General features: G+C 42.4%; 1 protein-coding gene across 1 annotated transcript; it reads left to right on the top strand.

Moving 5' to 3' along the window:
- The first annotated feature begins 3,153 nt into the window (after positions 1-3,153).
- Cox6b1 (cytochrome c oxidase subunit 6B1) lies at positions 3,154-12,846 on the top strand. Its single transcript, XM_027941365.2, has 4 exons — positions 3,154-3,263; positions 5,425-5,541; positions 6,813-6,913; positions 12,659-12,846. Exons 2-4 carry the CDS (start codon positions 5,436-5,438, stop codon positions 12,710-12,712), a joined length of 261 nt encoding a protein of 86 aa, XP_027797166.1. The 5' UTR covers positions 3,154-3,263; positions 5,425-5,435; the 3' UTR covers positions 12,713-12,846.

Here is a 12,846-nt window from a genome sequence, read left to right as displayed (position 1 = left end):
TAACACAAGACCCAATTATAGAAGTTCATTGGCCGTGTACCCTTGAAGATAAGACTCAGACTACAAAAAGGATTTACTTAATGCCTTCCCAGTGCTAGGGATCATCAAGGAATTAGACTTAATGTTTGCCTCCCCCAACACCAAAGGTACTCTGATTTCCTGTTCCAAGTTGGAAAACAGAGAACCAAGACCTAGACCCTAATGAGAGCTTACTGGGAATTTACTGAGAACCCATCCCTTCTGAGAACTCTAAGCCCCTACAGAGAACCTACTGTATGGTCCTCCTGCATGATAGTGGGGATATACCATCAAAACATCCCTGAACCCTGCCCTCAGGAAGCTCACAGTGCTCCAGGAAGACAGATCCCAGACCCATCATCAGATAGGGACATACCAGAATGGTCAGGGCTGGGATGAAGCACTCCAGAGGAATACGAGAGCCCAAAAGGAGGCAACTGACCCACCCAGGAGCAGGAGAGACAGGGAAGACTTTCTGGAGGAAGAAACAAGTGATTTGAGAAGTAGGTGGGCAAAGAATGTTTCAGGCAGAATAAACAGCAAGAGCAAAGGCTCAGAGGTGGAAAATCTCACAGCACCATTCAATAATACCGGTGTGGCTAGAAAGAGGAATGTGGGCCTGTTAGAGTCTGTAAACAAGTCAAAATAACACCTGGCATTTTGCCAGGGGAATGTTAGAGTTCCTAAACAAGTCTGGATGGTGCCTGGCAAAATGCCAGAGGGAGTGGTTTGTGAAGTAACACCAGCGAGCCATTAAGTGTGGAGATTTCTTATTGGTTGACTGATGTATCTAGTTTATGCTAATTAGATAAGCTGTGTGGAATGTATAAATACTGCTCCTGTCCTACAATAAATGGCTCCTACTCCTGCTGTATCAACGTACACAAGTTATTCGTCACCCCCGGTTATTTTGCTGCAGCCGGACTGCGGCATGGGCCAGTTCACAAAGAGTTCACCAAGGATCCATGAGCCATGATGAAGAGTCTGAACTCTGTCTCCAGAGCACTGGAGAGCCATAGAGGGGTTTGAACAGGAGAGGGATTTGGGTTTTAGGAAGATCTTATTGAAGAGGAGGGATGCAGCATACAAATAGGTAATTCCACAAATGATTGCATTGTTGATGGGCACAGAACAAGAGGTCCTTGATCCAGTTAGAACTTAATGCTGCTTCAAAGACAATATGTGGAAAACTTCAGAAGCCAGACTAAGGACAGGGAGAAAACAATTCTCTTAATACCTCCCTCTACTAGTCCTCAGCTGTCCCACTCACTTATTCATTTAAAAATATTTATAGAGCACCTCCTATGTGTCAGGCACTATTTTAGATGGGCTGGTGAATAAGACAAAAACTGCTTCTTTACAATGCCTCTATTCTATTGAAACAGACAAAAAGGAGTAAACATGATTTAAAGAAAGGAGAAGAAAAGAGCTGTGGAGTAGGGAAGGAGGATGGAGACTGACAAAATGGCAATTTTAAATAGTAGGTTTGAGAAGGACTCATCCAGATGGTGAATCTGTGCAAACTGAAGGAGGGCAGAGAGGGAGCTATTTAGGGAGAGCATTCCAAGCTCAGGGAACCACAAGGGCAAAAGCACTTAAGGGAAAGCCAGACTGTATGTTTGAGAACAGCTGGAAGACTAGTGTGCCTGGAGTGGTGAGGATGAGGAAGACAGGGGACTAGATGAAGGTATAAAGGGGCCAAATTGTAAGGAGCTTGGCTTTAGATTAAGAGTCAGATCAAAACCTGGGGTGGGGGAAGTTCTGTGCTGAGGAAGAGACTCCTTCTGACAGAGGTGTTAACAGAATTCCTTATTACTCAGCCATAAATAAAAATGAAATTATGGCATTTGCCAATAAATGGATGGGATTGGAGACTGTCATGCTGAGTGAAATAAGCCAATACCCAAAAACAAAGGCCGAATGTTCTCTGATATGTGGATGTTGACCCAAAATAAGGAGTTGTAGGGAGGGAGGACCAGAAGTTCATTGGATTAGCAAAGGGGAATGATGGGAAAGGTGGGGGAATGGAAATAGGAAAGACAGTAGAATGAATCAGACATAACTTTCCTATGTTCATATATGAATATACCCAGTGTAACTCCACATCATGTTCAACCACAAGAATGGAATCCTAATTGGAATGGGTTGCACTCCATGTATGTATACTGTCATGTATATCTAAAAAGAACATTTTTTTTTTTTTTTTAAGAGAACAACATTCCTTTGGCTAAACGGAGGTACTAAAGAGGGCAACAGGGAAGCCAGGAGGCCAGGGCTTAGTCCAGGCTGGAGAAAATTATAGCTTGAACTACATGTTTCAGAGGAAGATTCTGATTATATTTTTAAGGCAGAAGCAACACGATTTTGTTGTAAACTAGATTAGCTATGTACTGTGAAACAAAGTTAGGCATCAACGACAAAACGTGAGTAGAAAGATTATTAATAGTTGCCATTTTCCCAGATGAAACAATTTCCGCCAGATCCATCACAAACCCTTTTTTCTCTGTGATGCAGGACTTTAGTTTATTAGCCCTCGGTCATTCAAATCTTTGTTAAATTGTGCATTTTGAGGTTTGAGAAAATATATGAATGATCAAGGAGGTGGCGTTTGAGCATTCCTCACACTGTGACTTAGGGATTCTGGCAGAGGGACTGGTTCATTTTCAAATGATCCCTTCATCTAGTCCCCTGTCTTCCTCATCCTCACCACTCCAGGCACACTAGTCTTCCAGCTGTTCCCAAACATACAGTCTGGCTTTCCCTTAAGTGCTTTTTTTAAATATGAGGGTATGGAATTTTTTTTTCAGCGATGCCTTCTCAACCCTTATATTAGTGCCAATAAATACCTCTGGCATGAATAAAAGTACTTTCGCTAGGATTTTATCCCCAAGCCCACTCCCCCGTCAGTCCCAAGATGTAAGACCTTCCAGGCTAAAGGCAGAGCGTAGAATCTGTAACCTGACCTCGCGAGCCTCATCTCAGTTCAGGGCAATCCAAAATGCCTAGCAAGCTCACCATTGGGCAGGCAGGGATGATGAATAGGTGTTCAGTCCAATAGGAGGTCGCAGTTCTCTTGTGTGGGCGTGGCCTGAGTGGCTTCTCCGAGGCGCTCTAGCCGCTGGAAAGACTCCCTTATTTTCCGTTTCACCCAGCTTCCGGCCGGTCTTAATTCCGCTTCCTGTCTGACATTGGCGTTTTTGCTAAGGGTCACATTGAGCTACGAGCTGCTGCAGGGGCGTCTTTAGGTGAGTGTGGAGGGCTCGGGAACCTGGGACCCCATCCAGGAGGTCTGAGGACCCCGACTCCAGCTTCCCGGAGAACCGGGCGAAGCTTGCTTTCTGCGGCGGCCGCCCGCCTTTGACACTGGGGTCCTGTGGTCCTGTCGGTCTGGTAATAGTAAGAGCTGACGGTTATATAGTTCTTTCTTGATGCCGGTAATAATTGTCCATGCAATTTATATAATTTCATTTAATTCTACGTCCAGGCCTATGGGGTAGGTCCTGTGATTATCCCCTTTTACCACGAGGAAATAGGCTCAGAGATTTTAAGCTGCTCAGCCGAGGCTATACAGTGGTCAGGGTTTGGACCCACTAATTGGGACTGCAGTGCACAGGTGTGGCCTCATGCGGCTTGTTTGGGCCTCAACCTGTCTCGTCCCTTCTCCCTCTTGGACGTTGGAGGGGTCGCAACATTTTCGATTTACCCTTATCCTTTAACATAAACTTGAGATCTTGCACAAAACTACTCTTTCAACTGAGTCCAAGCGGTCCTCCGCGTCCGTCCTCCTCATTTCCCCCCAGGACCCCCCAAAGCCTATTCTAGTAGTCCAGACATCTGCCACTATTTTGGGCCGCTTGTATTTTGGTGCACCTCTGTGTGGCGCTATGGCTTCTCGGATTATCTGGAACATAGGCACTTTCTCTCAGATTTCAGATGAAAACTGTGTGTCAACTCCTCAGAGATATATCAAAGATCTTCAACCCTGGGTGCACAGAGTTGATAGAATTCAAGGCGTGCCAGTTCTTGAATGGGTGATGATATAGGGGAGGGGAGATTGCATCCTTAGTTGTACTAACCTCGTAATTGAAATGTAGTAAGAATTTCTTTCAGTTAGGTATGGAGGGAACAACTTTAGTAGTATTAGCAGCAGCTATAACTTTATCAGGGATCAAAATCAAATATTTTTTTTGTAGGGCGGGGGAGGGTACTAGAGACTGAACCCAGTGGTGCTTTACCACTGAACTACATCCCCAGTCCTTTTTTTAAATTTTATTTTATACTGGTATAAATATCACTTAACCACTGAGCCACATCCCAAATTCTTTTTATTTTGAGACAGGCTCTCAAAGTTGCTTAGGTCCTTGCTAAGTTGCTGAGGCTAGCCTCAAACTTGTGATCCTCCAGCCTCAGCCTCCTGAGTTGCTTGGATTTCAGGCATGTTGTGCACCTCTGTACCCAACAATCACAAATATTCTTATATTTGGTCATTGTTGCAAATGTTACAAATATCATTTTCAGTCATAATTTCTTCAAAATTTTAAAACTCAGCAGATCCTCAGCTAGACATAACTGCTTACTGCTTTTCTTTGTCATCTTTTGCAAAATTTAAATGCATTTAAACATTCCAAGAAAGAGGTTTATGGGATTTGTCAGACCCCTGAGGAGTCTGTGGCACCAAAAAGACTAAGAGAACCTATTCAGTGTAGGTTCTGCCAATGACTGAAACAGACCACCATTTGTATGCTATATGACCTTGGGAAAACACTTAGACACTCTGACCCTTCCTGGTGTGGGCAACAGGATAGTAAAATAATTCCTACTTTTTTGGGAGGAGGGAAAAGAGAGTATTATTTGTTGTTTTAGATATACATGACAGTAGGGTGCATTTTGACATACATAAATGGAGTGCAACCCATTGCAGTTAGGATCCCATTTTTGTGGTTGAACCTGATGTGGATTTACACTGGTTGTATATTCATACATGCACATAGGAAAGTTAAGTCTGATTCATTCTATTGTCTTCCCCTGTCAGTCCTTTTTATTTTGGGACAGAGTCTCATTAAGTTGTTGAGACTGGCTTTAAACTTGTGATCCTTCTGCTCAGCTTCCTAAATTGCTGGGATTGCAGGCGTGCACCACTGTGCCTGGCCCTGCCTTTTAGTATGATTATAAGAGTAAAATGTGTAGAACAGGACCTGGCATATAGTAAGCACCTAGTGAATGTTACTAGTATTATTTTAGGACTGGGCAGGCCTGGTTGTACTAAGGAGTTTCCCTCTAACTTGTTCTCACCCAACCCATTTTATATATCTGAGTCTCCTCCATTGGCCCTGGTTGGTCTGACTGACATCTCCATGCTCAGGCCTCCTGAAGACCCCTGCCAACACCCATTCCCTTTGTCTCTAGGAGTCAGCATCATGGCTGAAGACATCAAGACCAAAATCAAGAACTATAAGACTGCCCCTTTTGACAGCCGCTTCCCCAACCAGAACCAGACCAGGAACTGCTGGCAGAACTACGTGGGTAAGCAGGGCGTGGTGATGGAGGAACACAGACCTTTCCCTGGTCCCATACCTCAAGTCACTCACCTTTTGCCTTATTTTATGGGCATCCCACCCTCTTCCCTCTTACTCTGGACATCTTATCTCAGAAGGTCCTCATCACCAACTGTATTCAGGATATGGGCCAGGTTTACAAATTTGGGTTCCTATAATGATTGTTTTTTTTTTTTAATTTAAGTAGCATGTGTGTGTGGACTCTTTGTGATATAACATACATGAAATAAATAAAACATGTATAGTTAAATTAATAATTCTAAAGTGAACCCTGTGAGGCCATAATCCACAAAGAAAATAGATATTGCCGGTATGCTGGCTTCCCTTCCCTGCTTTGTGCCCTGTCTTGAATGCCATATCTTACTCCCCACTAGAGATGTGACCCCACCAACTTCAGGTAATGACGCTTTTTTTTTTTTTTTAAGAGAGAGAGAATTTTTTAAATATTTATTTCTAGTTTTTGGCGGACACAACATCTTTATTTGTATGTGGTGCTGAGGATCGAACCCAGCGCCACTCACATGCCAGGCAAGCGCGCTACTGCTTGAGCCACATCCCCAGCCCCATGCTTTTGTTTTACCATCACGTTTAGGTTTGCTTCTTTATGAACTTCATGAATATGAAGTCTCCTTTTGTATGTCTCCTTCTGTCTTTGGATTTTTTCATTCAGCACTTCAGATTGACCTGTGCTATGGCATATGGTTTGCTCATTATCATTGTTGTGCAGTTCATCACAATTTATTCATGGACATTTGTGTGATTTCCATTTGGGGGTTCTTACAAATGTTGATGCTGTAAATATTCTTTTAAATGTTATTTTATGTCGATATAAGTGCTTTTTTCTCTAGGGAGTGTGCCTAGTAGGAACAGAATGCCTGGAGGAATTTTATTTTTTTAAATTGCCTGCTTTTTTTTTTTTAACCCCTGCCCCCGCCCCCCCCCCCACCTTCCTCTCTAGTACTTGGCATCAAGCCCATCTTCCCCTTGCTTGCCCTGGTTCTAGACTTCCCTCATCCTCTTACATGCTGACTCCAGAATTTTCAAATTAAACAGCAGTTCTTAAGGTTGCAAAATCAATTTAGTGAGGTGTATCTAGTCCCTTTCAGTACACTTGTACATTTGTGTTTCCTGTGTGTGTAAATACATAGTATTAATTGTCCATGAGGTAAAAAGGTGAATTTTGATCAAAAATACATTGCAGGCCTTGGTTGGGCTGACCCTGATCCCCTTTCTTTACAGACTTCCACCGCTGCCAGAAGGCAATGACCGCAAAAGGGGGCGATATCTCTGTATGTGAGTGGTACCGGCGTGTGTACAAGTCCCTCTGCCCCATTTCCTGGGTATGTGCCTCCCACTGGGGCTCTTGTGATGTTGGGGAGGTGACTTAGCAGAAGGGGATGTTGGTGGCTCAGTGGGAACTCATCTCTGGGGGATAAAGGGAGGACACGGCATCGCACTGTCCATGGGATTCATGCCTATTCTGCAGCCTAGAATTGTTTCCCTTCCTTCTCTCATTGACGGCTCAACCAGTCCTGACCCTCTGCCAAGGCAACCAGGACTATCTTGCTAGATCAGTTTTTGTCATGCACTCTACAGATATATCACGCAGCCCTGTCTGTTGTTCATAATGAACTTTTTTATTTTTGTGGTGCTGGGGATTGAACCCAGGGCCTTATACATGCGAGGCAAGTACTCTACCAAGTGAGCTATATCCCCAGCCCTCATTTTTAAAATTTTATATATAATTAAATTTTTGAATCACTCAAATATATTCATCAACCAAATTTGAATAGCTACCAAGATTTTTCCACATTTTCTTCATATATTTCTTTTCTTTTCCTTCTTTCCTTTGCTGAAATATTCTAGAGTAAATCTGAGGTCATTTCATCCTTACCTACTTGATTGGACTCTCCAAAGAATAACGGTACAATAAGGCAGTTCTTTACCCCTGATCTGATAAGACCTTTTGTCAATATTTTAATACCTTTAGTTATGTCCTCTTTTTTTAATGCAAAGAATTTATGTTCAGCATTCTCCTGTTTCATCAAATCAAAGGACTCCATTGACCCATTGACTGTAAGACATGTTGAAAGATGTTTGAATCTTTTTTTTTTTGGTACCAGGGATTAAACACTGAGCCACATCTCCAGCCCTGTTTTACATTTTATTTAGAGACAGAATGTTGCTGAGTTGCTTAAGGCCTCACTAAGTTGCTGAAGCTGGCTTTGAACTCGTGATCATCTTGCCTCAGCCCCCCGAGCCTCTGGGATTACAGGCGTGCACCAACATAACTGGCTTGAATCTTTTATTAAATTGCTGAAAACTAATAGATCATGCTAATTTCAGATATGAGTGAAAGCCTATGTGTCTTACAATCACAATGTGGTACTATTATGAAAATAATAGTGCTCAAAACAAGTGGAAGCAGAACAGTAAAATAAAAAGCAAAAACTCTCTGTACTCTCCAGTTTCCTTCCCCTAAGGTAACAGTTACTAAATGATTCAATTTTTCTCAGTATAGATTTACTATACATAATAAGCTTGTGGAACTTTCTATATATGAATGGTTCATTCTGTATATTCTATTCTATGACTTGCTTTGGCATATCAGTGTGTCTTGGAGCCTTGTATTGTGACAATACATATTTATTTTAATAACTTGTAGATAGTTTTATGTAACTGGTTCTTTTTTAATGGAGATTATGTTGTATTTTTTGACTATATTAAGCATCCTAAACCTACAGTCTTTGGGGCTTATTTCTTTAGAACAAAATGCCTTAAAGGCATATTTTCCTCTCTTGGTTTTTTTCTCACCTAAGAGTCTTGAGTACTCTGGGCCCAGGATTTCTCCCCGGGGTTATCTTGAATAATACAGTGTGTGATTCTATAATATCCCTCATCCCTCCTTGGGGCCTGCATTAGGTGTGAGTTGGCCAGGGTCCTAGGAAGTGTATTTCTGGTCCTGTCATTGCCCTACCCCCGAGCCTGCAGGTCCCTAGTCCTGCCCCTTACATGGAGAGCATCTGATTGTATGGCTCCTCCACTCAGGCATCCCCTCTCTCTGCCCCATTAAGGCTGGGTATAAATGCATTCTGCACAGGACAGGACCCTCTTTGCCCAACAGTCCTGGACTTTTTTTTTTTTCCAGACAGGGAAGATTGTTTTTTTTTTTTTTTTTTTTTTTTTTAACAGTAGCTGCAACAGTTCATGAGTATTTCCTACATTCAGTGGTTCATGGATGATTCTTTGGATACTCACTTTTCTCCCTTTACAAACCAGATTTATTTGGTGTATGTCAAAAGGTGCAACGCTTTTCTTCATTTTTCAATGAAAGAAGTTAGAAATGAACACCCTCTGGAAAAAAAAAAAACAGCAAATGGCAACAAATTTTCCTTGAAAATCACAGTCATATAGAGTGCATCCTAGAAAAGAGGAGGGGCGAGATAGCTTTTGTCCACCGGTTTTTATGAATTTCATCAAATACTAGATCTACTCAAGGGTGGAGAGAAAAAGCAACTTTCAAAAAGGAATATATTATTAAATGAGGCATTAACTATATTCCTTCCTAAGAGCACCAAATGGGGAACACATTTTCTAAACTAGATGTAGGAAGTGAAATGTGTAGTCAGTTCTTCCTCTCCTAAGGGCTGTCCATGAGTTGATGAATTAAAAAAAAAAAAAGACTAAAAAACACACACTCCTGCACCCCACCCAAAAAAAAAAAAAAAAGGAAGGGGGTGGGGAACAAAGGTGTCCCAGATTACTCTCCAAGCCCTGGCTTCTTTATTCCAAAAACTTGATATAAATAAAAATAAATGTTTGTGTAACCACTTCACAAAATCTTAATAACTAGTAAAGGGGCAGATATCCATTTGTGTACAATGAATCGAAATGCATTCTGCTGTCATGTGTAACTAATTAGAAAAAGAAAAGGGGCAGATAAATTTTTCTTCATTTTCCTGTTCTGGCTGATAATATTGTGGCACCTTCCAGTTGTTTTTTGTTTGTTTGTTTTGTAGTACTCTGATCAAACTCCAGCCTTGCACAGGCTAGGCAAGTGCTCTACCACTGAGCTATATCCCTGGTCTCTCTATTAACCCTTTCTGAGCCCCCTAGCAATTGAGTGTAAGTCATATACTCCTTTTCTGTGTGCTAGCATATATGTGTTCTTTTTTATATTTATAAATACACTAGATACTGTTTTGCACTTTTCTTTTTAGTCTAACATGCATTATATACCTGTTTTCACACCAACACAATCTCCTCCATTATTAGGTAGCCGCCATCCTGTCATCTTTAATAATTAGAAAAACTTCTCTGCCCCTTGAACTGGACTCATTCTTTTGCCCTCTTTACTTTTTTATTTTTTCCTAGAGACATTGAGGTTTCTGTGGGCTCTTGGTGATGAGAAGCATTTGGAATACACATTCCAAGAGCAAGGACTACACATTCAAGAGGGAAGGCCGAGCATCTCCAGAGAGACGGCAGCCTGTTAGTTTGGGGTGTTAATAGAGGGCCAGTTGCTAGAGGCCAGACTAGAGGTGGAGTCAGGGTAGAGCTGCATGGTTTTTGCCAGTTTTCCCTGCACTTGTACATTGTACTCGTTACTTTGCAGGCAGGGGTATGGGTCAAGGATGGGAGCAAGCTCTCAGGAGCTGCAGCAGTTCATGGGTATTTCCTGCATTCAGTGGTTCACGGATGATTCCTTGGACACTTGCTGTTTCTCCTTTGATTCCCAAATCCCTGTTGCTGAGGAGCAAAGATCCATCTTCTGTGGTTGCTTCAAGCTGGCAAAGGGTGAAGACCTTCCCTACCAGGGATTTAAACCTTTGCCTGTGTAATCTAGTGAGGACAGAGACTGGTCTCTTGTTGGGATTAGTTGGAATCCTCACATTACAATCTTAACCATGGAATCGCTGCAGTCAGCCAGTGCCTCCAAAGTTCCCTGTGTGGGCCACCAAGAGGCATTATGGGAAAAGAGAGATCTCTAAAGCAGAGTCCAAGGAGTTCCTGGAGAGAAGGGGGAACTTGACGTGTGTGACCAAAGAGTTTCAGCATGTACCAGTCGGAGATTTAGAGGTTTGTTTAGGAAAACAGGCATTTTCAAGGGAGAATATGGACTATCTCCAGAGGAAGAGACAGCCTTCTTCCCTATTTTAAATAATGTTTTAGTGTTTTGTAATACCTTGACAGGAAAGGTTTTGCCTGTATTCGGATGATTTCCTTAGTTTCCTTTCTATGAAGTGAGATTATTGGGGCAAAAGGGAATTTGCTAAGAGGTCAGATCAGCCAGTCATTGCCCATCTTTCTCAAGCATTGTGTGTGTGTTTTTTTTTAAATGCCAGTTTGAACAATTAAAAAGGGGGAAAAAGGTAAATTCAGCTGAGGGATTCATAAAGAGAAAGAACTGTGGACAATATACAAGTCTGGCATGAGGGATCCAGATGGACCCTCGCCGTGAGAAGGTGTTCATCTCCACTCCGGTCATTAAGGAAACACAGCTTAAAACAAGAGAGGTACTTGTTTTAACCTTGCAGTCCAGACCAAAAGTTACTAAAGGTTAATGTTACCAGGTAAATTTGGCAAAATAGGTTTTGTTGCAGAATGCTGTTGGTTCAATAAGTTGATCAAGTCGCTTTTTTTTTTTTTTTAAACCAGGGATTGAACTCAGGTGCACTTGACCACTGAGCCACATCTCTAGCCCATTCTGGGGTTTTGTTTAGATACAGGGTCTCACTGAGTTACTTAGCGCCTCACCTTTGCTGAGGCTAGCTTTGAACTCGTGATCCTCCTGTCTCACCTTCCCAAGCCTCTGGGATTACAGGCATGTGTGCACCACTGCACCTGGCCTGGTCCAGTCACTTTTGAGGTTAAATTTGGCTGGCTCTTTCACATGAAAAAATCATCCTTTGATCTGCCAATTCCACATCTAGGCATCCTACAAAAATTTTTGTAAAGTAAGGATGCCCATTGCAGAATTGTTTTCAATGGGGGACATTCAGAGACAGCCAGAGTTACATAAATGATGCAGAATTGTCTTGATAACCTTTATAGAGAATGTGAGCTCTATAACCTTTATACAGAAAGAGCTCTAAGGTGTGTGGGTGTGTGAATCATGACTTAACTAATAAAAATTCACTGGAAAAGTCCAATACTGTATGTCTATATAAAATGGGCCAGATCCTTTGTAAGCACTTGTTGAACATATGAGGTAAATACTTGATCAGTATCCTCATTTTACAGAATCGGAAACTGAGACCCAGATAGGTGGAGTAACTTGCCTAAGGTCACACAACTAGGAAGTAATGGGTGGGGACTCAGACTTATTTTCTACTGTCCATGTTTTTATTCACTTCCTCTAATATCTAACATATAAGAGAGCAAAAACTGGGGAGTATGTGAGTGTAGGCAGGTAGGTTGGTAGGTATATCAAAAGGAGTATGCATGTAACTGCTATAGAAAGGTCCCCAAAGCAGAGAGCACTTAAGGAGAGTGTTAACAATTGGATACAGACCTCTCCATCATTTTTTTAACCCATGCCACATCTGTGATCAACCTTAGGATTTTACTTTGCACTCTGGGACCATTTTGAACTTGATGACACATTTGACAGGCTCTTTTGAAATGAAAAAATCATCCTTTGATCTGCCAGTTCCACCTCTAGGCATCCTTGGAGATCCTTTTGTGCCAGGACATAAATCAGCCTCATTGTAATGCAGCTGCCTAATATTCCATCTTTCTTCTGTTCTGATAAGTAGCATTGAGCATTGCCTCTGGGGTTAAGTAAGCAGGGCCCTGCCACACTCTGGGACATCTGAGCAGTGACATCTCCCCAGGAACATCCCTGCAGTGAGTCTGGGATGTTTCTGCCCATTACTTCCCCCAGTGTGTCAGCTCATTCAAGAAGGCAATTTTTGTCTTTGGGGTGACTTCTGGTTCCCTGGCTCCTGTGGCAGTGGTTGACACACAGCAGGCACCTGCGGTTATTTGTTGACTAAATATACAGATGGACAAAGCAGGGAGACAGATCCATCCATTTGGCTTCCCTACAGAATATGGAGTGACACAGACTTGTCTTTCCACAGGTCTCAACTTGGGATGACCGCCGGGCAGAAGGCACATTTCCCGGGAAGATCTGAACTGGTTCCACCCTGCCTCTCCTGTCTTCCGTCCTTCTCCCAGGGTGGTAAAGGGGGACCTGGGTGCTTGGTTCTTCCTACCCTGGGACCCTGAATCATGACTTAACTAATAAAAATTCACCAGAAAAGTCCAA

Source organism: Marmota flaviventris, chromosome 18 (genome assembly GCF_047511675.1).
Source record: "Marmota flaviventris isolate mMarFla1 chromosome 18, mMarFla1.hap1, whole genome shotgun sequence".
NCBI classification, from domain to species: Eukaryota; Metazoa; Chordata; class Mammalia; order Rodentia; family Sciuridae; genus Marmota; species Marmota flaviventris.
Note: the sequence above shows the minus strand (reverse complement) of the source record. Positions and strands in the feature narration are given on the sequence as shown.

Excerpts from the sequence above, each read along its gene's own strand:
- Cox6b1 (XM_027941365.2), top strand. The coding sequence starts at position 5,436 with ATGGCTGAAGACATCAAGACCAAAATCAAGAACTATAAGACTGCCCCT. Across the intron at positions 5,542-6,812 it reads CTGCTGGCAGAACTACGTGG|ACTTCCACCGCTGCCAGAAG; the intron begins GTAAGCAGGGCG and ends CTTTCTTTACAG. Across the intron at positions 6,914-12,658 it reads CCCTCTGCCCCATTTCCTGG|GTCTCAACTTGGGATGACCG; the intron begins GTATGTGCCTCC and ends GTCTTTCCACAG.